The sequence below is a fragment of the Canis lupus genome, chromosome 14 (genome assembly GCF_011100685.1).
Source record: "Canis lupus familiaris isolate Mischka breed German Shepherd chromosome 14, alternate assembly UU_Cfam_GSD_1.0, whole genome shotgun sequence".
NCBI lineage: Eukaryota > Metazoa > Chordata > Mammalia > Carnivora > Canidae > Canis > Canis lupus.
In genome coordinates this window covers 12097283-12123339 of record NC_049235.1, presented here as the reverse complement: position 1 = coordinate 12123339, position 26057 = coordinate 12097283, and the positions used below count along the sequence as shown (strand labels likewise).

General features: G+C 34.3%; 1 protein-coding gene and 1 long non-coding RNA gene across 2 annotated transcripts in view; one reads left to right on the top strand and one right to left on the bottom strand.

Annotated features, from left to right (window-relative positions):
• The window catches only part of LOC111098738, an 89890-nt gene extending 64229 nt beyond the window's left edge, over positions 1–25661 (top strand). Inside the window, exon 4 of the long non-coding RNA XR_005369161.1 lies at positions 25421–25661. This is a non-coding gene — a long non-coding RNA (uncharacterized LOC111098738). The remainder of the gene's footprint in view (positions 1–25420) is intronic.
• On the bottom strand, positions 21936–24084 carry LOC482280 (zinc finger protein 300-like). The gene is given in 1 exon segment (XM_038556376.1): positions 21936–24084. A coding segment is annotated over 1 exon segment (1782 nt). The 5' UTR covers positions 24027–24084; the 3' UTR covers positions 21936–22244.
• Positions 25662–26057: the final 396 nt, after the last annotated feature.

The following is a 26057-nucleotide window of genomic DNA, read 5'->3' as shown; positions in this document are numbered from 1 at the left end:
TGTCATTTAATTTAATAAGGAACCTCTTCTGCTATATATCCTTCTCTGTTGGAATGATGATCTGACATAAATTAAGAAACAATGGATATTTCAGTTCTCAAGATAATCTTATGGCTTTCTTAATTGAATCAGTTGCAACTAATATTCAGGAGTAGACCAAAATTGTCTTTCAAAAGCAGTGTTATCTGGAAGCTGTGTTAAGTAAGTTTCAGAATCTCAAGAGCTATTACTTGTATGTTTGGGGCTTTTCCTAAGGGTTCCAGTCAGCATGTCAATGTTGTAGAGGCACTTCAGTATCATTTGAGAATAGGGAATCAGAAGGACCCAGAAAGCATCATTGTGCTACAGCTCTTTGGAACTCTGAGAGTCTTCTATCCTTTGCACTGCATGCAAATTCAGTTTTTATTCTCTGGTAAATTTGGAAATAGAGATTAATAAAATGTGGTCTGTGAATTCTCCAAAAACCAGATGATTCAATTAATCTCTAATATTCTTGCTTTGCTTTTTGAACTGGCAAGAACAATAACTTATTACTGGTGTTTGAGAGACAGATCTTTGTCTCTTGTAGCTTTTGTCTAAGTTGTACATAAGAATTTCTCCAGTTTCTCTGGCTCTGTACTTTATTTGGATTATTCAGATATCCTATCTAGTTATAGGACTATTGAATATTCACACTTTAATTTTGAACTTTGTCTTCAGACTGAGATATCAACATTATATCATCAAGGGAAGAAAAATATTCTCCAGTTCAATCAAATCTCAATCACTTCTTGCCAAGTTGAGGTAGTAAACAAGATAATTTAAATATCCTTGTGGGAAAGTAGTATTTGTGTACTGAATTCCATACTACATAAATTCAAACTGACCCAACTAGCCAAAGCTTTCTTTCAAAATAGAAATTGAAAAGACAACATTAGCCAAAATGATTAGAGAATATTAATGTTCTGTAGCATATCTCACAGTTTGAGTTGTTAGTACCAATCAAACATGGTCAGTGTTATTGAGGGGACATAGGAATTACTTTATTAAGACCATCAATCTACAATATGCCTCTAGGATCTATCAGTTATTTTTACAGATCATATGGGATGATACAAAAGGGATTTATGGGTATGAATATACTTGTATATTACAGATTCTTAATTAAAACCAACATTGTCTGGTGCCCTCAGATACTGATGTTGTTATAAATGAAAGACTTGAGTGGACTTAGGTAATCCTAGATATTTCCATCAAGCATGCATGATTAAAATCAAAAAGTAAATTTGCATTACATTTTTTTTCGTGGATGATTTTCACACATGAAGAATTCACCATGCAGGCATCACATTTATTCTAAAAGAACATTCAGGTAGGGGTAAGAACCATATAAAGCTTTAATTATAATTTTCTATTTTGAACCATGCTTTCATAATGCAAACTGCCTACAATTGTTTTACCAAATCCTGCTAATTGAAATATTGCTTTTTAGCTTTATTTTAGCAAGTTTAGATATAGCCATTTACCATGTATCAGGATTCAACAAATCCTCCAGTCATTTTAACCTTATCAATGCAGAGTACCCCTGGTCCTCTGATGGAGGAGTGCCAAGAGATCTTGGCCCTTCCTTCACTTAGAATCATAATCTTCTCCTTTACTGAACACTATTTTATTTAGAACTAGCTCTTAAGGGATTGTAGATTTATCTTTATTATGATCAGAATTTTAAAACCTTAAGGCTAGCATAAATTAAATGACTCTTTAGTGGTTCTTTTAGTTTGAGGAGTTGGCGAAACACTAGACCACTTGATCTCTTACAGTAATCCCTTAGAATTTTAGATTCACTTTCTTTCCCTTTCCGTAATATATTTAATCAACCATCAGTGGGTACATTTTTACCCATTTTATTATTTTTTTCCTTTTTTCTGAATAATTCAAATCCTTTTTTCATTTTTCAGCCCCACTCAAGGCAATTTGGCATGATTCGTCCTTACACACAGGGAAAAGTCATTTGGTATAAAGTATCAGTTATGCAAGATGTATTAGTTCTAGAGATGTGCTGTACAGCAAAGGGTGTACAGTCAACAACTATCATGCACTTAAAAATTGTTAAGAGGTTAGATCTCATGTTAAGTGCTCTTACAACATACATATACAAGTAAACTTTTGGTGATGAGGGATATTTTTATTATATGGACGATAGCGATTGCTTCACTATGTATGCATTCAGCTATGAAGTTTTACATATTAAATATGGGCAGGTTTTGTACGTCAATTAGACTTTAATGAAGCGTTAAGAAAAGAAAATGTCAGAAAAATGTTCTCTCAATTATTTTAATATATTCTATATTTCCATACATTTTATGATACTTAAAAAGTGATGTTACATTTTTTTTGCCTTTTATTTAACGTGCCTGAAAATAAGGCTGTATTATGGATTAAATAGGCTGAGAATGTAACTATCACTCACAATATAGTTTTTCATCAGGAAAATATGTTTTGAGGGCTAAACAATTGGTCTGTTAATTATTTTGATAGATAAATCTATCTTGGAAACTTAACTTCTTAATGGATTTAAATTATGGAATTTTAGTTAAAAAGAACAACTGAAAGGTTTATGATAAGGAAATAAAGGTGAACTGACGAGATGACAACTAATATCAAAACAAAGTCATAGAAGGAGCTGGTGCCAATTTTAACATAGCATCAACTATCACTTTTGGAAAAAAAAAAAGAGAGATGGATTAGGAGAAACTACCACAGTGTCATAAAAGTAGTTCTAAATTGGTTGCAGTCACAGGGTTTCAATAGCCTTGTAAGGAATATATTTTTTAATATCTACAGAAAGTTGGGTGGTTTCCGTTGTTGTTTTAGGCTGTGTGTTACATACTTCTACTTTTCTATAGCTTAGCTGACTAGAATTGACTCCTTTTCTCTGCACCTCTGTAAGAGGTGAATATAAGTAAGGGTCCTGAGCAAGTCTGACAAACATTTGACAGCATCTAACACGGGACAAGAGCTTCATTCTTCCAATGCAAAATCCATTTCAACAGGGGGACAGAAAGGAATCACTAATAAAGATTCCATCTTTCAAAAAACAACTAAATCTCTTCTCCTATGACCTGGATAATTATTTTATTTACTACACATCTAACAGGAATCATTTTTATTGAAACAAATATTTACCAACTCCCTTTTGGAAATGAATTGCCTTTCCACACATACACTGAATCACCTGTGGTAATTCTCTGGTTCCAGCATTCTTGGACTAGCTCTAGGTTCCTTACATTTTTGTTGCAAAAGACAAAAGCAGCTAAGACCTCCTGTCCATTATAATGTGGTTAATGTAGACATTCCCCAGACCTGGGATCACTACCGGTAAGTGGCATCCATATGCTTTTCAGTGTCTGCACAGCAGGGACCACCCTGAAGCCATCTTGGCCATGCTGGTTTCTCACTCCTGTTGCCCTTCTCTTTCTTCCTCCCACAAGCCTCAGCCATTACTTAAATTATTGAGTCAGGAATAATTACAAAAAACACCATAGTGTGAACTGCAGAGATTACACAGGTCATATAATTGACAGAACTCATGAACCTCTGCATGAGGTTCTAAGAAAGGCAAATGACACTGTACAGAATAGAAGGAAAGCACAGGTCCAAAGTGACAGGCCCAGAATACTTGAAGCTTGACTCCCCTGGAACATTTCTCACTCATACAATGCACTTTGTCTCTAGACTACAAACCATCTAGATGTGTGTGGGTAGCTGTATTAGTTTCAAGTATCTGCTACAACAAATTACTACTGACCTGGTGCCTTGAAACAACAAAATATGTGATATTTTACAGTTCTGAAAGTCAAAATTCTGAAGTCAGCTTCAGTGGGTCAAAGTCAGGTTTTCAGCAAGGGCTATGCTCCTTATGGAGCATTCTAAGAGATAATCTGGTCCTTGCCCCTTCAGCTTCTGGTGACTGCCATTCCTTGGCTACCAATGGATAAATAGGTTGCCCAAAGTGACTGTGTCACTCCAATCTTTGTCTTTGTGGTCACATGGCCTTCTCTTCTTTTGTCCTCAAATATTCCTCTACCTTCATCTTATAAGGATATATGTGATTGTACTCATTTGTGTTGTCCAAGATGATGTCTCCATCTCAAGATACTTAGCATAATCACATTTCTAATTTTTTCTTTCTTTTTTTAAAGATTTTATTTATTTATTCATGAGAGACACACACACACACAGAGAAACAGAGACATTGGCAGAGGGAGAAGCAGGCTCCATGTAAGAAGCCCGAAGTGGGACTTGATCCCAGGACTCTGGGATCATGCCCTGAGCCAAAGGCAAACACTCAACCACTGAGTCACCCAGGCATCCCTTTTTTCTTTTCTTCTTTTTTGCCATATAAAGTAACATAACTGGGGATCCCTGGGTGGTGCAGCGGTTTAGCGCCTGCCTTTGGCCTAGGGCACGATCCTGGAGACCCGGGATTGAATCCCACGTCGGGCTCCCAGTGCATGGAGCCTGCCTTTCCCTCTGCCTATGTCTCTGCCTCTCTCTCTCTCTCTCTCTGTGACTATCATAAATAAATAAAAATTAAAAATAAAAATAAAAATAAAAAAAAAATAAAGTAACATAACTAGTGTTCAGGGATTACCATGTGGGTATCTTTAGGGGGCTATTATTCAGTTTATCACAGGAATCTTGATTGCAGGGAAGTCAAGCAGTTCTCCCACTGTGGTCTCTCACAGTCACTGGTCACGTAAGCAGGACAGGCTAGTTAAAGATTTGTGCAAGCAATAAGTCAATAAACAAACTAGCCCTCTATGCTACCAAAGGCATTTCAAATGTTGAACAGTACATTTTATATCAATAAGTAGCCCATTCATCCAGAAGCACATCCAATCAGTAGCAGGATTCCAGGTACTCATAGCTTAAACATGGACTATCCCAAACCAGCAGTAAGATAATTCTTTTTTACCAAGGGAAATTTAAGAGAACAAAGAGAACAATTTAAATGCTTTTATGTGTTTCAAGAAGCAAAAAGAGATTCAGGTAGAAAAAATTATGAGATGAGTGCTCACATATCAGGATGAAGACAATATACAGAGCTTTTGTTCAAAATTAGCATTCAAGACCAGTAACAGTATTCTCCCCAACTAAATGGAACCTAACCAACTATAAAAACCACAATAACAGCAGTAAAACTTTAAGCATTGTAATTACACTGTAATTCTACACCAGCAACACCTATTGAGAATGTTGAAAACCTGGCTATAAACTTTGATAATCATCTGCTACTCTCCACCTTTTTGATTCATCTAATCAGCAAATTTTCCCACATCAGAAATTCTGTTGTTTCTCATGCTTACTTTTTTATTTTACTGCCAAGGCTGTTTTTCAGGTCATATTTTCAGGACAAGTGAACTGTGCTTGCTACTATAATAACTGCAGCCTTTCCCTATGTTTTAATCTGTTGCTAGATTTTCCTAAAATATAGATTATTCCATATTACTTTCATCTCAGTAATATTTTCCTGAATCTTACCTTCAAAATCTCTTTGAAATATTCTGCTTGCTTTGTGCTTTTTGTAGAAGGACTTAAGAGCCCTTTTATTTTCTTGCATAAGTTATTATATGATTAGGTCCATGGTTATTTATTAAGGGACCAATAAAAGCCTGTTTGTCCTCATCTCATTGATTATGGGCAACAAAGCACACACAAAGGTAAAGAAGTTTAAATCTAAATAGTCTAAAAGCCTAAAGTGATTACTGAAAGCACAGTTTTACCTGATATTATCTGCTTTTCTTCACTACCACAACAATTAAGAGAGCTGAGAGTAGCATATAGTCCGCAATAACCAAATAGGTAAATGTTAACTATTTTTGATGAGTTCAACGAAGCTACCCTGTATATGAGCTAATTAAATCTACTTGCTAAATCCTAAGGACTGTTTCTCATAACTTCAAAGCATAATAGTCTTTCTTGCTTATCTTCCATAACACTGAAATAATTAGAAGTACAGTAATAGATTCATAAAAATTTCTATTATCTTTTGCCATAGCTTTGGAGGTACCAAAATTCTTTTAAATTACCATAAAGACTCCTAACCAACATTGTTACAGAATAGGCTTGTATATAAGGTAATTTTATTGCTGATATAAATTTATTTTTTAAAAGCTTATCTTTATTTTAAAAAATAACCCAGCATTTATAGATTTTCCCAGTATGTGTCTACTTAAATATTTGTGAATAAATATGTTAGTCTTATCTTAATGAGGTAAGGTATCTTTAAAACTATCAAATGTTATAATGAACAGCAAAAGAACAAAGGTCTCAAGAGCATGTAAACTCTTTGAAACATGTTGAAAATATTAATCTTTTTGCCTTTCCGAAAAATGACCTTTTTGTGTGTTTTGATTTTAGTAATTACTTTCATTCACAGTAAAGGTATCCTTATCTAAGTAGTGAGCTTCTAAAGAGCAAGACTGTTTCATTAATCATCCTACATCTCCCCCATATCACTTTGATCTGTTTACCACCAGCAGCTACTGAGTTCTGCCCAATCCATCTTATTTACTATTTATAAGCTTCTGTGAGCTGGGAAACTGCCTTATCAAACTTGCAAAAAAAAAAAAAAAATCAGCTGAGAACTGTACTAGGCTTTATTTTTTTTTAATTTTTTATTTATTTATGAGTCATAGAGAGAGAGAGAGGCAGAGACATAGGCAGAGGGAGAAGCAGGCTCCATGCACCGGGAGCCCGACGTGGGATTCGATCTCGGGTCTCCAGGATCACGCCCTGGGCCAAAGGCAGGCGCTAAACTGCAGCGCCACCCAGGGATCCCTGTACTAGCTTTAAAACAGTTGTCTGAGATACTTCTCTTAGTACGTGGACTTCTTGACCTCAGTACTGACTTCTACCTTCCAGGAGCCCTGTGGATAGATGAAGTTGCCATACTAGTGAATGTACTTGGGTTCAAGCAGTTTAAGTTATATGGTTTGTTACATACATGTCTGGTTTGTATGATAGTTTAGATGTTACCCACACTTTGTAAATTATACAATGCTCTAGGCTGTCTGAGTTTTAAAATATTACCTTTGAAAACTAGCTTAAATAAAGCAATAAATAATCCATAGAGGATCAAAATCTTTTAATTCAAATAATGACACTGCATATCTCCATTTATCAAATACGTCCACAAACACTTTTGCAATGATTTGCAACAGAGCACAGTATTCCTTCTGACATTTCCATACATAAAACCAAAGAAAGTGGGCTCACACAGATCACTTTTCATATAGTTTTACTGCACCAGATGAGAGCTAATACCTTCATCTTGAAAAACACTTGGGAATTGCCCCTGTTTCTTTATTAGACATAAGATGTGGTACAACATATGTAAAGTTGACAGTGGCAATTGTTTAATTACTGTTCAGAGTAAGAGCAAATATGGCATTATTTATTATTATTGGGATTTAGATCAGCATTTTCTTTAGCGGTTTTTACTGCTGAAACAATGAGAATATTTCCTGCTTAATCTTCCAAAAATGAATCAGGAAAAAAAATGAGAAATCTAACAATCAAAATTGAATTGGTAGTCAAAAAACTACCAACAAACAAAAGTCCAGGACCAGAAAGATTCACACTGGACATTTAAAGATTTATTTATTTTTTTTTATTATGATAGAGAGAGAGAGAGAGAGGCAGAGACACAGGGGGAGGGAGAAGCAGGCTCCATGCCAGAAGCCCCATGTGGTACTTGATCCAGGGACTCCAGGATCGTGCCCTGGGCCAAAGGCAGGTGCCAAACCCCTGAGCCACCCAGGGATCCCCCACAGTAGCCGTTTAAAGACAAGTTAATATCTATTATTCCCAAAATATTCCAAAAAATAGAAGAGGAAAGAAAGGTTCCAAATACATTTTATGAGACCAGCATTACCCTAATGCCAACAACAGAAAAAGACACTATCAAAAAAAGAAAAGAAAGAAAATTATATGCCAGTATGTCAGATGAAGCGTGGATGCAAAAATCCTCAACAAAATATTAATAAACCACATTTAATAATACATTAAAGGGATATTTCATTACAATCAAGTGGGATTTATTATAAGGATGCAAGGATGGTTCAATATTCACAAATCAAACATGATATATCACATGAGCAAAATAGAGAATCAAGATTATATGATCATCTTAATCGATGAAGAAAAAGTATTTGAAAAATCTCAGCATTCAGGATAAAACTCTCAACAAAGTGTGTTTAAAGGAAAATATCTTGACATAATAAAGCCCTTATGTAAAATACCCACAGCTAACATCATACTCAATGAAAAACTCAGAGCTTTTCATCTAAGATAAGGAACAAAATGAGAATATCCACTTTGGCCATTTTTACTTAATATAGTACTGGAATTCTGAAATTTCTGAGAAGAAAAGGAAATAAAAGGCATCATACTAGTAAGGAGGAAGTCTTTACCTGTTATTTGCAGACGACATAATACCATATGTAGAAAAACCCTGAATACTCCACCAAAACCCCTTTTAAAGTAATAAATGAATTCAGTAAAGTTACAGGATACAAAACTAATATACAGAAATCAACTGCATATCTATACAATAATAATGGAGTATCAGGAAGAGAAATTAAAAAATAATTCCATTTATAATTCTATCAAAGGGAATAAATATCTAGGAATAAAATTAACCAAAACAGTGAAAGACCAATGCTCTAAAAACCGTAAAACAGTGATCGAAGATATTGATGATGACATTGACAAATGGAAAGATAGTCCATGCTCAGGGATTAGAGGAATTAACATTAGTGCCCAGAGCCATCTACAGATTTAATGCAATCCCTATCCAAATAGTTTCAACATTTTTCAAAGAACTAGAATAAATAACCTTAAAATTTGTATAAAACCACAAAAGAACTCAAACAATAGTGTGAAAGAAGAACAAAACTGAAGGTTTCACAATCCCAGATTTCAAGATATACTACAAAACTGTAGAAATCAAAGTAGTATGGTACTGGCATGGAAATAGATGCTGTGATCAATTGAACGGGATAAAAAAGTTCAGAAATAAAACCACCTGTATCATTAATTAATCTATGACAAAGGAGGCAAGAATATACAGTGGGGGAAAGACCATGTCTTTAATAAATGGTGCTGTGGAAATTTAACAGCTGCATGCAAAACAACAAGGCTAGGCCACTTCCTTACATCAAGTGCGAAAATAAACTCAAAATGAGTTAGAGAATTAGAGAATTTCAGGTCTAAATATAAAACCTGAAACCATAAAACTCCTAGAAGAGAACACAGGCAGTAACTTTTTTGACATTGACTGTAGAAACATTTTTCTAGATATGTCTCCTCAGGCTAGGGAAACAAAAACAAAAAGAAACTATTGGAACCAAACCAAAATAAAAAGCTTCTGTACAGTGAGGAAACTATCAACAAAATGATAAGGCAACCTACTGAATAGGAAAAAATATTTTGACAAATCTGAAAAGGAGTTAAAATTCCAAATATACAAAGAACTTACACAATACAACATCAAACAAACAATCTTTAAAAATGGGCAGAGAACCCAATAATTAAACAATTGGCCACTGTCAACTTTACGTATGGTGTATCACATCTTATGTCTGATAGAGGAACAGGGGCTATGGATCCCCAAGTGTTGTCCAAAGAAATGGCTAACAAACACGTAGAAATATGCTGAACATCACCAACCTATGATTAAGTGGGGTTTTTTTTTGAAATTGCTATTTTCATGTTTTTCTTTCTTTCCCTATTTCTCTTTACTAGCGCACCCACTTACTTCTATCTATATGCCAGTAGTATGTCAAAATTTCAGATGAAATGTAAAAAGATGGGACACCTACTTTCAGATTATTTTCAATATTTCCTTGCTTTTTATCCCTGCAGCTGTCATTCTTTCTAATGGTTTCACTTAACTTTGATTAATTGGAGGTTCAGCTATAACACAGGAATATAAATGGCAATGTAGGCAGCCATTAGCTTGCTAAATATCAAGGGGATGTTTGTTTCCCCTACTTTCATTTGAATCCCTACTGCTGTGATTGAGAATTTTCTTTACCCTGTCTTCATACTGAGTTCATCTCTTGACCTCTGAATTCCATTCTCCAAAGGATTAAGTCACTAATACTTGTTGCTATTTCTCTCCATTATTAGAAGACCAGCAACACATCTATTTTTGATTTTCTCATTCATCTATTCCAGCAAATTATTTGTACATTGGTAATTGTGTCATCTGTTATTTCATGGTTTTAGAAGAATTTTCAGAATCCTTTTTTTTTTCCCCCCTTTTACTTCTGTCTCTATCTATGACCATAGTACTGGAATATCTATTAAAACTTTTTGTAGTGTGGTCTATCTCAAAATCACCAGAGCTCCTCCCTGATAGATATACAGAGCAGAATATTGGTTTTGAAGACCTCTCTTCAGCCAAATTTGTGGTTTATTCAGGTTCTTGTTTATAAAACATTATGTTAATGAATATTGCAACTCTCTTTGGATTCTACATACCCTTCTTAAATAATAAATTCAAAACTGATAATAATACATTATTAAATTATATTGTTATTTAATATAGTTCACTAACTCTCACAAATTCCTAAGGCACCTAAATAATAAAATAGTAGTGCTTAAGCTTATTTTCCTCTAATGTTTACCTCAATTGAAACTAGACCACTCTCTTTCACCGTACACAAAGATAAACTCAAAATGGATGAAAGATCTAAATGTGAGACAAGATTCCATCAAAATCCTAGAGAAGAACACAGGCAACACCCTTTCTGAACTTGGCCACAGTAACTTCTTGCAAGATACATCCACGAAGGCAAAAGAAACAAAAGCAAAAATGAACTATTGGGACTTCATCAAGATAAGAAGCTTTTGCACAGCAAAGGATACAGTCAACAAAACTAAAAGACAACCTACAGAATGGGAGAGGATATTTGCAAATGACGTATCAGATAAAGGGCTAGTTTCCAAGATCTATAAAGAACTTATTAAACTCAACACCAAAGAAACAAACAATCCAATCATGAAATGGGCAAAAGACATGAAGAGAAATCTCACAGAGGAAGACATAGACATGGCCAACATGCATATGAGAAAATGCTCTGCATCACTTGCCATCAGGGAAATACAAATCAAAACCACAATGAGATACCACCTCACACCAGTGAGAATGGGGAAAATTAACAAGGCAGGAAACCACAAATGTTGGAGAGGATACGGAGAAAAGGGAACCCTCTTACACTGTTGGTGGGAATGTGAACTGGTGCAGCCACTTTGGAAAACTGTGTGGAGGTTCCTCAAAGAGTTAAAAATAGTCCTGCCCTATGACCCAGCAATTGCACTGTTGGGGATTTACCCCAAAGATACAGATGCAATGACACGCCGGGACACCTGCACCCCGATGTTTCTAGCAGCAATGGCCACGATAGCCAAACTGTGGAAGGAGCCTCGGTGTCCAACGAAAGATGAATGGATAAAGAAGATGTGGTTTATGTATACAACAGAATATTACTCAGCTATTAGAAATGACAAATACCCACCATTTGCTTCAACGTGGATGGAACTGGAGGGTATTATGCTGAGTGAAGTAAGTCAGTCGGAAAAGGACAAACATTATATGTTCTCACTCATTTGGGGAATATAAATAATAGTGGAAGGGAATATAAGGGAAGGGAGAAGAAATGTGTGGGAAATATCAGAAAGGGAGACAGAACGTAAAGACTGCTAACTCTGGGAAACGAACTAGGGGTGGTAGAAGGGGAGGAGGGCGGGGGGTGGGAGTGAATGGGTGGCGGGCACTGGGGGTTATTCTGTATGTTGGTAAATTGAACACCAATAAAAAATAAAATAAATAAATAAATAAATAAATAAATAAATAAATAAATAAATAATAAATAAATAAATAAAACCAATCATACCTAAATAAAAATAAATTGCATTTATCTGAAAAAAATGAAAATAGTATAAAAACAAGTCAGTCATAATTTTGTTTTTGTTATTCATTTGTGAACTTGGAATTTCTTTTTTTTTTTTTTTTTTTTTTTAATTTTTATTTATTTATGATAGTCACACAGAGAGAAAGAGAGAGAGGCAGAGACACAGGCAGAGGGAGAAGCAGGCTCCATGCACCGGGAGCCCGATGTGGGATTCGATCCCGGGTCTCCAGGATCACGCCCTGGGCCAAAGGCAGGCGCCAAACCGCTGCGCCACCCAGGGATCCCGTGAACTTGGAATTTCATACAGTGAAATGATAAACATTTTATATACATTTAGGGATTCTTTTGAAATAAGAGAAATAAATATTTGGCTATAGATTGTTCTATGTCTATTTTGTATAAGTGTACAACTACTTGGTTGAATTATGTGGTAAATATAAAAATAAAAGTAATAATTGATAAATGTATTCTTACTAAATATTAGACAAACTGCAAAATCTCTAAAAGTTTCATTAGAAATTATGCATGCATCTCTAATTTTAAATGTTTAATACTTAAAACCTTTTAAAATTTTCCAGTAATTATAAATTTGACCTTTGTAAGGACAAATAGTAGAGCATCCATTTCAAGAATCCTAATTCAGAACTCAAATTAAACACTCCTAGTCATCTATGTAGATTAAGTGGTATGTATTGCTACCCATGGTAACCTATTCTCTTTATCTTCCTAATCTAAGAGGTCTGATCATTTTGTTGTTGTTATTGTTTAGGGAATTCGCCTAAATATTTCTTAAGACTCATGCTTCTTACCCTAAATGGCATACATGCTATGACTCTATGTATGCCTTTTTCCACTCTCTTTTTTATGACAGGGAACTGTTGCCTTTGTTAGGTAAAAAATTTTGGTCTCTTTTCATTTAGTAGTTGTCTTTACATGTCATTTCAATGTCTTTAATTTTTAGTGTCATAGATGAGAATAATGAGTTTCATTCCCTTCATTTAAAAAGATCTGAAAGAGTGTGCCTGGGTGGCTCAGTCGGTTAAGGGCTAAGCTGAGCCCCCAGCTCAGATTGTGATCTCAGGGTCCTGGGATCAAGTCCCATATCGGGCTCCCTGCACAGCTGGGAGTCTGCTTCTCTGGTCATGCTCTCTCAGTCTCTCTCAAATAAATAAATAAATCTTTAAAAAGAAAACCTTAAAAATTTAAAGATCTGAAAAAAATTGTAAGATATTATCATACTGAAGTAAGGAATCTTTGTATTGTGTATCTAGGTGTTCTTTTCTCCTCTTTCTTCTGAAAATTTGAGACTGTTTTCATTCTATGAATTCAAGTCTTTAGTTCATAGAAATACTATCTTTAATTAATTTTTATCTTCCATTTGTTCCATGTTTTATCCTCTGCATTAGTCTTCTAGGACACTTGCTTTTCTCTCTTGATTACAACACTTTTAATTTTTCTTATGTATAAAAATGTTTCTTTCATTGATTGTTCAGGCCACAAACAGACCTAAATAATGGCAATCCCATTATTCATCTACTAATTTTTTCAATGTGGGTATTTTAAACATAAAATATTTGTTTTATTTTGTGATTGAATTCTCTCTTAATACTCCATATTTCTCTGAGTTTTCTTTGCCTTCTATTTTGTCTATTCTTAGGATTGCTGTTTCTTCATTTCTGCTGGTGGGTCCTGTAAAGTGCTCAGTTACAGCTTTATAAATCTTTGGGGTATAAGTCCAAATGCTATGATATCTTACTAGGAATAATCCTATGAGGGAGGAAAGTCTAAACAATAGGTTTTTGTCACTCATCAAAAATCTTGAGGAAGCCTTTATTTCTAATCAGGTCCAGCTTCAAAATATAGCTTTGTTTACTTTGGAGGTAACAAAAAAATTCATAATGAGTTGAGGTCAAAAAGACCAGCAAGGATACCAAACATAGGACTCATTACAGGCTGATGCCACCCTTCCAATGATCCCCAGCATGGGTAATGTTTTACTTAGAAATTTGGGGTTTTAAACCTCTATATTTGGCTCCCTCTTACTCAGCAGAAGAGAATAAAAGTTGTGCCCTAGGTTTTTCCATTAGGAGAACCCTTAATACAGAGACTTAGCAGTTATAGATAGATATACCTCATACTTCAGCCAGCAACAGTAGCTCAAGAAACTGCTCAAACACATAGATAAAATTTAGAATATAGTTGGCGGCATCAAATACATTTTTAGAATCCAATGTCCCCCAAATCTTTTTTTTAAGATTTTATTTATTTATTCATGAGAGATACAGAGAGAGAGAGAGAAAGAGAGAATGAGAGAGGCAGAGACACAGGCAGAGGGAGAAGCAGGCTCCACGCAGGCTCCCATCCCGGGTCTCCAGGATCATGCCCTGGGCCGAAGGCATGCGCTAAACCACTGAGCCACCCAGGCTGCCCCAATGTCCCCCAAATCTGCCAAGACTTTATAATTTACTAACACCCCAAATGGAAAACCAACATTTTTAGTGTTGACTTCTCCATTGAATTATGAAGTGTAAATTATGTAAATGAAATTTACTTGGGTGCCAAATAGCCATTGTAAGCTTTTATATCCCAAACTCTTACTTTAGATATTTACTTGGCTACTTATTCATTTTTCTGCCTCTTCCAACCCCAGGGAATATATGCTCTGTGAAATCATGAAATTGATTTGTCTTATTGATCCTGTATTCCCATGCTAAGTAGGAAGGCTGCCCCAATATAGCTGCACAATTAATATCTGTTAAATGCATAGATTAATAAAAGGTAGAATATAAGTAAGGCATTCATAGAGGAACAGGGCAGTAAACTTGAAAAAATCCAGTCAGTGATAAATGTTAGAACAAATATAAAATACCAATTTTTACTATCTCATTTGAAAAGACTGAAAAGCAAGTAATTAAATCTAGCACATGAGAGTTATACATTATATATTTGTTGAATGAATAAATGCTGGATGGTGTTGGTCTGATAAAACAGTGGTAGGTGAGTGTACAAAATAGCTTGGCATTAAGGAACAAGAGCTTTGAAATAATTTATACTCTTTTTATAATTTCCAAGCATAGTATATATCTTATGGAAATAACAATGGATTTATTTATATATAAGAATAGAAAGAATTATGTATCAGAATATTTGTTGCAGTGTTACTTTGCAAAATAAGTCTAAATTTACAATAGAATGATTAAATATGTAAATATATGTGCTATAAATTTAACTTTTAAAAATGTTTTCCCAAACCCATTTGACAATTTATTCCATAGAAACTCCATAGGAAAGAAATGAAAAAAAAAATCTCAAATATAAAGACATATATCTTATTCACTGATGAAAGAGACAAAAGGAGAGAGATTAAAATGGAAGGAAGGATGGATGGAAAAGCAGGAATAATAAAACAACAAGGAAAAAACACAAGAAAATAAGTGAAAGGAGAATAGCCATCACTAAAGGAAAAGATAAATAAAATCAGTTACATCCATAAAATATTTTCCAGCCCTTTAAAATTATAAATTAGAGCTGTACCAATTGAGAAATATTTTCAAAGTAGAGCTGTGTGAGAAAAGCAAGTAGAGTATGCATCACATGACCGTATCATGTAAAGCAAAACCAAACAAAAATCAAAAAATGAAAAAAAAAAATCCTTACAACTATGTGTGTATCAGTTTCCATATGTGAAACATGAGAGTGAAATATACTGATAAATGAATAAATGTAGTTAAAAAAGGGTTACTTGGTGGAAATGAAGCAGGAGTTGCTTATACAGATGGAACAACTGACAGAGAGTAAGCAGAATGCCAAACATAATAGAAAAAGGAAAAAGTAATAAAGACAGCTCACATAAGATAGGAAACAAAGAAGGGCACCTGCATGGCTCAGTTGTTAAATCGTCTGACTCTTGGTTTCCAATCAGGTCATGATCTCAGGGACAGAGGCTTAAGCTCAACATGGGGCTCTGAGCTCAGGGGGATTCTGCTTGAAGATGCTCTTCCTCTGTCCCTCCCCCCTCATGAATATATGTGTGTGTATTCTCTCTCTCTATCTCTCTCTCTCTCAAGTAAATCTTTAAAAAAACAAAAAGAAACAAGGAAAATAAATTGTTTAACATTTAGTCCAAAGGAGGAAATTACATAATGTTTAGTGAAACAGAAGTCTAAAACCCTGCATATAGGGATGTCTGGGTGGCTTAGTAGTTGAGCATCTGCCTTGGGCTCAGGGTGTGATCCTGGGGTCCTGGGATCAAGTCCCACATCAGGCTTTCCTTGGGGAACCTGCTTCTCTCTCTGCCTGTGTCTCTGCCTATCTCTGTGTCTCTTATGAATAAATAAATAAAATTTAAATGACTTAAATTTTAAGTATATTTAAATAAAAATGTATAAAAATAAAATTATTTTAGAAAACATTATTTTATATATAATGTATAAAGTATTAATATTGAAGTCTATTTAAAATGATGTTTTGATAGCAATATCATGGTGGTATTTATTTTCAAATGAAATGTTTTTTTCTTATGTAACTATACACTTAAGCAAATTTAAAATCTCAGCAGGCTTTAAAAATCAGGTAAAAATATACAACAAGATAAATTTAAGGGTACTCAAGAGTATTCAGACTATATAATTTAAAAAGTACTTTGGTGTCAAAAAGTCTGAAATTCAGAACTTAGTACGAATGTAGGCAAATTTTTAAACTTCCTTATAAAATCGGTATAATAATAATAGAATTGCATAAAAGATTACAAAGATTAAATGAGATTACTTATATGAAAGTGTAAAATAGAAAAGTATAGCTAGATATACAAATGCATATGGACATAGAGATATAGATACATAGCTATACATAGTCATTTATTCACTTAGCAAATGTTTATTGAGCTTCATTCATAGTCCATGCATAGTAATGAACATACAAATGAGATTCCTGCATTCATAGAACTTGCATTCCCATGAATAAAAAAGACAGTAAGCAAAAATAAAATCATGTAGTAATAAATGTTCTAAAATAAATAAAGTGAAGTGAGATGACAGAGTGTGATGGGAATTGTTCTTTCTGGTAGAGTAGACTCTGGGTATTTGAAAGTGGCATGAAAACATAGATCTGTTTGAAGTGAAGGAAGAAGTCATGTGTATATTTGTTAAAATTTTTCACAAGATGAAACAGCAAGTGCCAAACCTTCCTGATGTCCTCCTGAATAGCAAAACTCAGTAGAGATAGAATTATATGAGAAAAGGTAACAGTGCTAGAAATTTTTGACAGAAGCAAGGACATACTAAACCTTGTAGACAATCAAGGTGATTGTGACCAGAGGCTTTTGAGCCAGGGGAGTTTAACATGATTTATGTTCTAAATAGTTGGTTTTTTTATGAAGATGATATTGAGTGTTGTCTTATAAATTTATCCATTGCCTTCTTCTTTAGAAGTAACAACTCAAATATAGACACTTTTCAACTCACATATGAACCATTACAACAGCTTTGTAGATTACTTTTCTTTAGGTTCTTGTTCTTCTAACCTTGAACAGCTAGTAGGATTCTTCTCAGATGCTATTGTATCATCAATTTCCAGTTTAATAACTCTCAGTGGCTTCCCCTTTCCTGATACTTTATATTATACTGGTTGGGTTATAGCTTTAAATTTTTTCTTCAGATTGCTTCATCTGAGTGTGCTTTGATTCCATAGAATTACTTAAACAGAAGCTGAGTGGATATTTCTTGTAGGAATTTCTCAATAGTCTGCTTCTAATTTAGGAAAATTTTCTGATGTTTAAAATGGTACATTTATGATCCAAACTAACACCATAGCTATGCCTATTTCTATCCTAGATATTTCTCTGTATGTGTAGCATCAGAGAAGAAAGAAGGAAGAGAGACAGACAGGGCCTATTCTATTTTAGCCCCAAATCATATTTTTTTTAAAAATAATCTTATTGATTTGAAATTATTGTGAATTTAAACTTCAGACCTTCAGGAGTGCCTGGGCAGCTCAGTCAGTTAAAGCTCTGCCTTTGGCTCAGGTCATGATCTCAGAGTCTTGGGATCCAGTCCCTAGTCAGGCCCCCTGATTAGCAGGGAGCCTGCTTCTCCCTCTCTTCCCCACTTGTGCTCTTTCTTGCTATCCCTGTCACTATCTCTGTCTCTCCCTCTCAAATAAATAAATAAATAAAATCTTTAAACTTCAGACCTCCCTACATACTACTTAATAAGTAGAAATGTTAAAAGCACATTTTTTTCCATTAAACATATTGGATCTGCTTCAAGGTCTTGCTCCCTCATCTCTATTCCTATTTAATATTGTATGCAATGAAAAGATATTCCATAAAGAATAAAAACAGAAAAAATTAGTAATGATATTATCTTTTTAAAAAATATTTAATTGAGAGAGAGAGAGAGAGAGAATCTTCAAGTAGTCTCACCAAACTGGGCTTAATCCCAAGACCCTTAGATCATGACCTGAGCCAAAATCAAGAGTCTACCACTCAACGAGATGAGCCACCCAGGCACCTGATGTGTTTATTATCAAATTCATTTGTATATTCATGAAAGTACCAGTAAGCTCACAACTGGTTAAGTAGATGTGTACCTTTCTTTAAGAAGTTCTTCAATTCCAGGGGCATAGACACTTTTTTGATAGTTCCTTAGTATATTTAGTTCATAAAATGAAGATATATCTGTATTTATATCTATATCTATATCATCTATATCTATATCTATCTCCATATATCTATATTGAACAGATAGGTCAAGATTAGATTGGAGATCCAGTCATCATTTACTAGCTACAGAGAAAAATACAAATCACCCACAGATCTCTATTTCCCAAAGCCTTCAGATTTTTCTTTGAGGACATCTCTTTTCCATTTGTAGACATAAAGTTTGAAGCAGATTGACAATAATCACAACTTCAGAGAGAGTCCTTTGCCAATATAATCTGAAAACCCCAACCCTTTATCAAGGTAATTAAAAGTTAATATGATCCAAGGTGACTCAGAGTGAAAATGAATGTTTTTGTTTAGTGACTGGGGGAATGATCCTCTTTCTCCCTTTCTAGTCAGGTATGTAAGTAATCCTGGAGAGCTTTGATGATGATAATTTTACCAAAAGGGAAGCTAGGTTTAGAATTAAGATATCGTAGAGAGTAAAGTTTAAGACTGTGACTGGGTCTTTTGTGACATCATTCATTCCATCAAATTGATCCTGAGGACCATCACATCTAAGACTATCCAACCACAAGCTGGTTAATTCTGTTTTCTGTTTCTTAATTTTCTGTAATTATTAGTAATTCTATGACATTGAACAAGCTACTTAATCACCTTGAATCTTAGTTTCTGTTCCAAAACATAGGGATTCCAGAGCATCTACAATAATTAGCACAGCACAAAGAATAGAACATTAATAAAGGAAATAGCATAGTCTTCACAATTTGATTTCAAAAATCCTCTAAAGCATAAGAGCTGGCATAATGTGAGAGTACCAATAGGAAATGGCTCCATTTATAGACCAATGCTGATGACAGATGTGCTCTGTAAACAGTGAAATCCAAAGCTGTAAAATCAAAGGATTTTCAACTGTAAGTTTTGTTTCCATCACAACCTCCTGTGTATATAGATTCTAGGTTTACTTAAGTATTTAGCATCAAACAAAGCAGTCAAACAAATTTTTCAACATCATTATTATAAGGGGCAAATTAAAGTGATTCTTGGTCCTTGGTGCTGAGGAGTTAATATTTGATAATTCACTGCTCCTTTACTTACTATGAAGAATAGTGATAACTTACAGAATTGAGAAGGCACTTATACTTTGAAACCATTAGACCTATTCTCTACAAAATATTGTTTTTCCTTTTTTTGAACTTAAATTACTAAATACTAACCAAATACTTTCTATGTATCAAATCATCTGCTAGGTGATATGCTAGCTAGGAAACTAGCTATATAAACATACAAAATCACATGAAAACTTGATTAACACCTCATTTAAGCAATAATTTGAGATGAGAATAGAAAGTACAAAGAAACACATATAACAATACTATTCTGCTAAAAATCAGATCACATTTGGTATGAATCACCTAAAAGTAATACCATATAAAATTATGAGTTTATTTTCTTGAATGTACCAAAATTATGGGAAAGATAAGGAATTGAATGGAATATATTAAAAGAATATTGCTTAACACAAAGATAATTTTAATACTAAAGTCATATTTGTTTCCAATATTTAATTCTTTTTTTGTGTTATCTAAAATATCTAAATAGATACAACATTTAAAATATAAAAAATATCAAAAAGGGAGACAGAACATGAAGACTCCTAACTCTGGGAAACGAACTAGGGGTGGTGGAAGGGGAGGAGGGCGGGGAGTGGGGGTGACTGGGTGACGGGCACTGAGGGGGGCACTTGACGGGATGAGTACTGGGTGCTATTCTGTATGTTGGCAAATTGAACACCAATAAAAAATAAATTTATTATTAAAAAAATAAATAAATAAAATATAAAAAATATATAAATGCAAATATAACTAAAAAAGGAAAAATTATCATTATTCATCCTCAAAGTATTAAGTTTTGATATTTTCATATCCCTATAAAACCTCACTATATTTTATGTCATTCATAAAACTGTATAGTCAAACTTCTAATCATTAACCCCTATTCATATGAGGTATTTTTTAAAAATTTGTTTTGCTTCAATTTCCTTAGTTTTCTTTTTTCTTTTTTTCTTTCTTTTTTTTTTTTTTTTGAGAGGGATAAAGAATAACCTCCAGTGATTTCTTAATCCTATTCTACTACAAGAAGTTATACTATCTCATTATAACATTACAGCTCATTTTTGGTCATTCTGTAGAAATTGCTTTTGACAGCCTCTTTTCATATACTTAGTGAATTTTGAAATCAGTTAAAATCTAGAATTTCTATTATTAGTTTCCCATTTTTAATATTTTTACGATGCTAATATATTAATATTCTCCCTGAGTAGATTACTGAGTAACACAAAATACATTATTCTATGAATGTTGGCAGTTTGTCTTCTACATCACTGAAATAGTTTCCTGAGTAAATGTATTATAATAAAGAAGAATTAACAATGAAGATAAAACTATAGGGAAAAGTGTTTTTATTAACTTTTTTATTATTTTTAACTGTTTTTATTAACTGTTTTGAGTTCTGTTAAAAAATAACTGTAATAAAAAAGAATTAGAAGTTAAAGGTAAATGAAATCAACCATAAATATTAATTTATCTGTAGTTAAATAAGAAATTTAATATGTTCTATTTTGCCATAAAAAATCCAAAAAGGAATAATTTCTCCATGTATGCTTCCATTTAGAGCATATAGTTAAAGGAATATAGATTCAATACTTAAGACTATTGAAATAAATCAATATAATTTTGGATACTTCTCCCAAGTTATTTCCTCACTGTCTTTCAAAAACAGTTGTCATTCTCTACACCATTCTTTCCCCTCCTTTAGAGTCTCCATGATTCCTAGTACATTACACTTTATTTGAAATTACTAATGTTGTGAAGATAATAGACAATGGGGAGATATCATGGAATGTTGGCCACATTTATGATTCCTGAGGATACTGTAAACCTTAGTAAGTTTAAACTGGACTACTGACTTATTGGCAGTCAATATAAAATATAACAATGCATTTTTTCTATTAAAATTATCCATCAATGTAATGCACACTTGGTGAACTATAGTTAGCGTTGATATGTGGTACCTATGAATGTTCTTTTTTTTTTTTAACAAAAAGACTACATTTGTTGAAACTTATCAATCCAGCTTTCCATCTATCTAAAAGAATAATTTCATAGGTACCTTTAGGAGAAACATATCTTTCCAAGCACAGTTACTAGGTTGTAGCATCTTTTGACTCAAGCTTTCTTCATGTCCTCTATGGGGAATTACTACACAGTCATAATTATGCTAAGCTAATGTTAATAATATTACCACATGTCCAATTCCTATTATGTAACATAATCATAAATATCTAATTTCAAAATAAGCTATATTTGTAACTTGTTATATTTATCATTCAGTTCAAATCTCAAAAGTCTTACATCCATCCCATAATGAAAATGCCCATTCTTTATATAACTGAGATGTCTGTATTATCTCTGATAAAAAAATTAAACACATTAGGAACTTTATTTTGCTTGTGAAATTTTATCAGTAAAGATGCCATCAAACTAATGAAACCCATGAGCTTTGTATTATTTATTAAGGCTTGTGCAGATACCTTAGACTTTTCTGGGCTTAGCCCATTCTTATGATTTTACCACTGTATGAATTCTCTGATGTACAGTGAGTTGTGACTTCTGAATGAATGCTTTCCCACATACAGCACACCGATAGGGTTTCTCCCCAGTATGAATTCTCCGATGTACAACAAGGTCTGACTTCTGGGAAAAGGCCTTTCCACATTCAGCACATACATATGGTTTCTCTCATGTATGAATGCGCTGATGCCCTGGGAGGTGGGACTTCTGAGAGAAGACTTTTCCACATTCACTACATACATAAGGTTTTTCTCCTGTGTGAATTCTCTGATGTCCAATGAGGTGTGACTGCTGACAGAAGGCTTTTCCACATTCACTGCATTTATAAGGTTTCTCTCCAGTATGCGTTCTCTGATGTATGATGAGCTGTGACTTCCGGGAGAAGGTCTTCCCACATTCAGTACATTCATAAGGTTTCTCCCCAGTATGAATTATCTGATGTATAATGAGTTCTGACTTTCTGCTGAAGGCTTCCTCACACTGAGCACATTTGTAAGGTTTCTCCCCAGTGTGAATTCTTTTATGTATAATGAGGTGGGACTTCTCACAGAAGGCTTTCCCACATTCAGTACATTCATATGGCTTCTCTCCAGTATGAGCTCTATGATGTATAACCAGCTTTGACTTCTGGGAGAAGGCCTTCCCACATTGATTACATTCATAAGGTTTCTCTCCAGTGTGAATTCTGTGATGTATAATGAGGGGTGACTTCTCACAGAAGGCTTTCCCACAGTCACTACATTCATATGGTTTTTCTCCAGAGTAAACTCTCTGATGTATAATGAGGGATGATTTCTGAGAGAAAGCTTTTCCACATTCAGAACATTCATAAGGTTTCTCCCCAGTATGAGTTCTCTGATGTACAATGAGATGTGACTTCTCACTGAAGGCTTTCCCACATGTACCACAATCATATGGTTTCTCTCCAGTATGAATTCGTTGATGTATTAGGAGTTGTGACTTTTTTAGAAAAGATTTTCCACATTCAATGCATACACAGGTCTTCTCTCCAGTTTCATTATTCACATTTTGAATAAGAGATTGTTTATTGCTGATAATTTTTCCACATTGACTACCTTCACAGGGTTTCACCCCATTCTGATTTTTTTCATGTTTAGAATAGGAAGAAATAAGTGTACTCCCACATCCAAAATTCTCATCAGTGTTTTTTCTTGCATAACCCCTAGTACAATGAAATAACTTTATATTAGGTTCCAAGCTCTTTTCAAATGAGTTACATTTACACAGTCTTTGTTTTGAAGCATCTAGGTCTGTGTAGTCATGAAATAGTTTTCCTAATGCCTTAAATGAATAGCCAGACTCTTCAACAACTGTTTTATGTTTGATGGCCATGACTTGCCTGAGAAGTCTGTTTTGATTTTCCTGATCTCTCTCCACCTGGTCATCATCCTGCCAGACCTTAAAAATGGAGTACAATGAACAATCTCTTGTTACACTTTCCAATATCTCCTTATGGAAGGAAACACCTCCAAGCATATCCAATTGAGGATTTTCGAGTCTATTCTCCCTCTCTGGATAGATCCAATTTGGTATGTCTCTCTTTATGATCCATGGCTCTTCTCCTTGTTCCAACTTTGAGATGACATCTGGTTTGGAAACTGGATGTCCCAATGAGACCAGGTGGCTGAAGTTCTCCAGCATCACATCTCTGTATAGGGTCCTCTGAGCAGGATCCAGTTGCTGCCACTCCTCCTTGGTGAAAGCTACAGCCACATCCTCAAATGACAATGGACCATGAGACTTGGTCATTTTCTGTTTTTCTTCCAAAAGAGCAGAGGTGTGAGGAATCAGGACTGATATATCTCCAGGAGCCATTTACCAGTCTGGTAAATTCTTCTCAGTCCCAGGATGGGTCACACAGAGAAGACTGAACTCATTCACAAGAAGTGAGTATTCCCATGAAAGGTAGATAGTTTCCTATAGGGTTATCCCAGGCTTGTTCAAAATCAACCTGGAAGGAAAACCATCAATGCTCCTCTCTGGACATCAAACTTTAGATTTGTTTGCTCTCACATTCGAAGGACGTTTTCTTCCTTGAGGACGCGAGGGATCCAGGGTGATGGGAGGTTTGAGAAAACATCTGAGGTGGGGCTTCACCTTGGGGGCGGCCTCGGACCCAACACTCATCCCACAGACATCCCATCAGAACGCATAAGCCTCCAATTACTGACTCCCGCAGACCCCCGCCCCAGTATTAACCCCAGACTTCCTCATGACCCAACCCATAAATCCCTCTTCTGACCCCCAGGCTCAATTATCAGCTGAATGTTCTTAAGAGAGTAGATCCTAACAGTTTTTATCACAAAGAAAAATATTTTTTTTCCTTTTGCTTTTCTTTCTTTCTTTCTTTCTTTCTTTCTTTCTTTCTTTCTTTCTTCTTCTTTTTTGCTATATATATAGGAGATGCTGGATGTTAACCTAAACTTATTGTAGTAATTATTTCACAATAATTATGAATTATGCTATACACCTTAAACTTACCAATTGCTGCATGCAACTATATCTTAATAAAAGTGGAAAACAAATTATATACATTGAAAAATTGCACTCCCCTCACATAAAAAAATATCCAGCGAAATCTTATTTATTTTGGTAAATACATAAAATTATCTAGTTCTCAGAGAAGAAATTAAGGGGGTGTTTTTCAAAGTTTTAATTAAGGTATCTTTAGTATTAATAAGAATAGATGCACTGTATTTATATTATCCAAAATATTGTTTAGCACACAAATAAAAGATGATGCTGTGCTTTGGCAATTATTTGAGTCAATTTAAGGTTATAAGGTGAATGTACTAAATACCATTAAATATAGAGTGTTTTCCCTTTGTCTTGATTAATTCAAATGTAAGTTGTAACTTAATCATAGAGTTTAGAAAATATTGAATAATAAAAGACAAATACATATAGCTAAAGAGGGAGTCAATAATGTCAAGATATCAGTTATTTTCATATCAATCAATATACAAAGAGATAGTCTCTCTCTTATATGTTTGATTCTTTATTAATAATTAGTTCTGATGTTTTATTATTGCCTTTATGTCAAAAAAGTAGTTGCTACACATGACTTGTTACTCACAAAAATGAGAGGGAGAAAGAGAGAAAGAACATTAAAGTCACCATACTCACACACACTTTTTTCTTAGGCTTCCTCAGCTTGTTGCATGAAATGTTTAAGAGAAGCTGAAGACACCTTAGCAACACAGAAGCACATGTTTCAGCTCCTCAATCACATCTACCAGTTGACCTTCCCCTGCAACCTGCCATACTGCATCCTATCTTGAACTACTATTGCACAGCTTGAAAGGATTTACATATGAAAGAAGATACTGTGTATTTAGCTGGTAGAAAGCCAGGTATTCAGTTAGAAACAATAAAAGTATTGAATGAAACACAGTATCTGCCTGGAGGACAGTCCTGCTTTTGTGTGTTGTGAATTAATCCACAGAGATCTTTGCCTTCCTAGAGAGTACTGGGTTTAATATTTGTAACATCAGATCATAACGTTCAATATTTTTAAAAAATATATATGCTTGATTTAATTTGTACAAAAGCTATATAATTCTTGCACTGAAGTCAATCCAGAGCATTTTTGAGGTGAAAACTGATTGTATCCATCCTTTCATTCATTCAGCCATGATATTTATGAAGTGCCTGCTACTGTGCTTTGTATGAGAATATAGCAGTGAATGAAAGAGTTAAATATTGTGTATTTTCCTAAAGTTTATATTCTAGACAATGGAGACAGTCACCAAACAAATAGCAGAGTCATAATAAATGGTA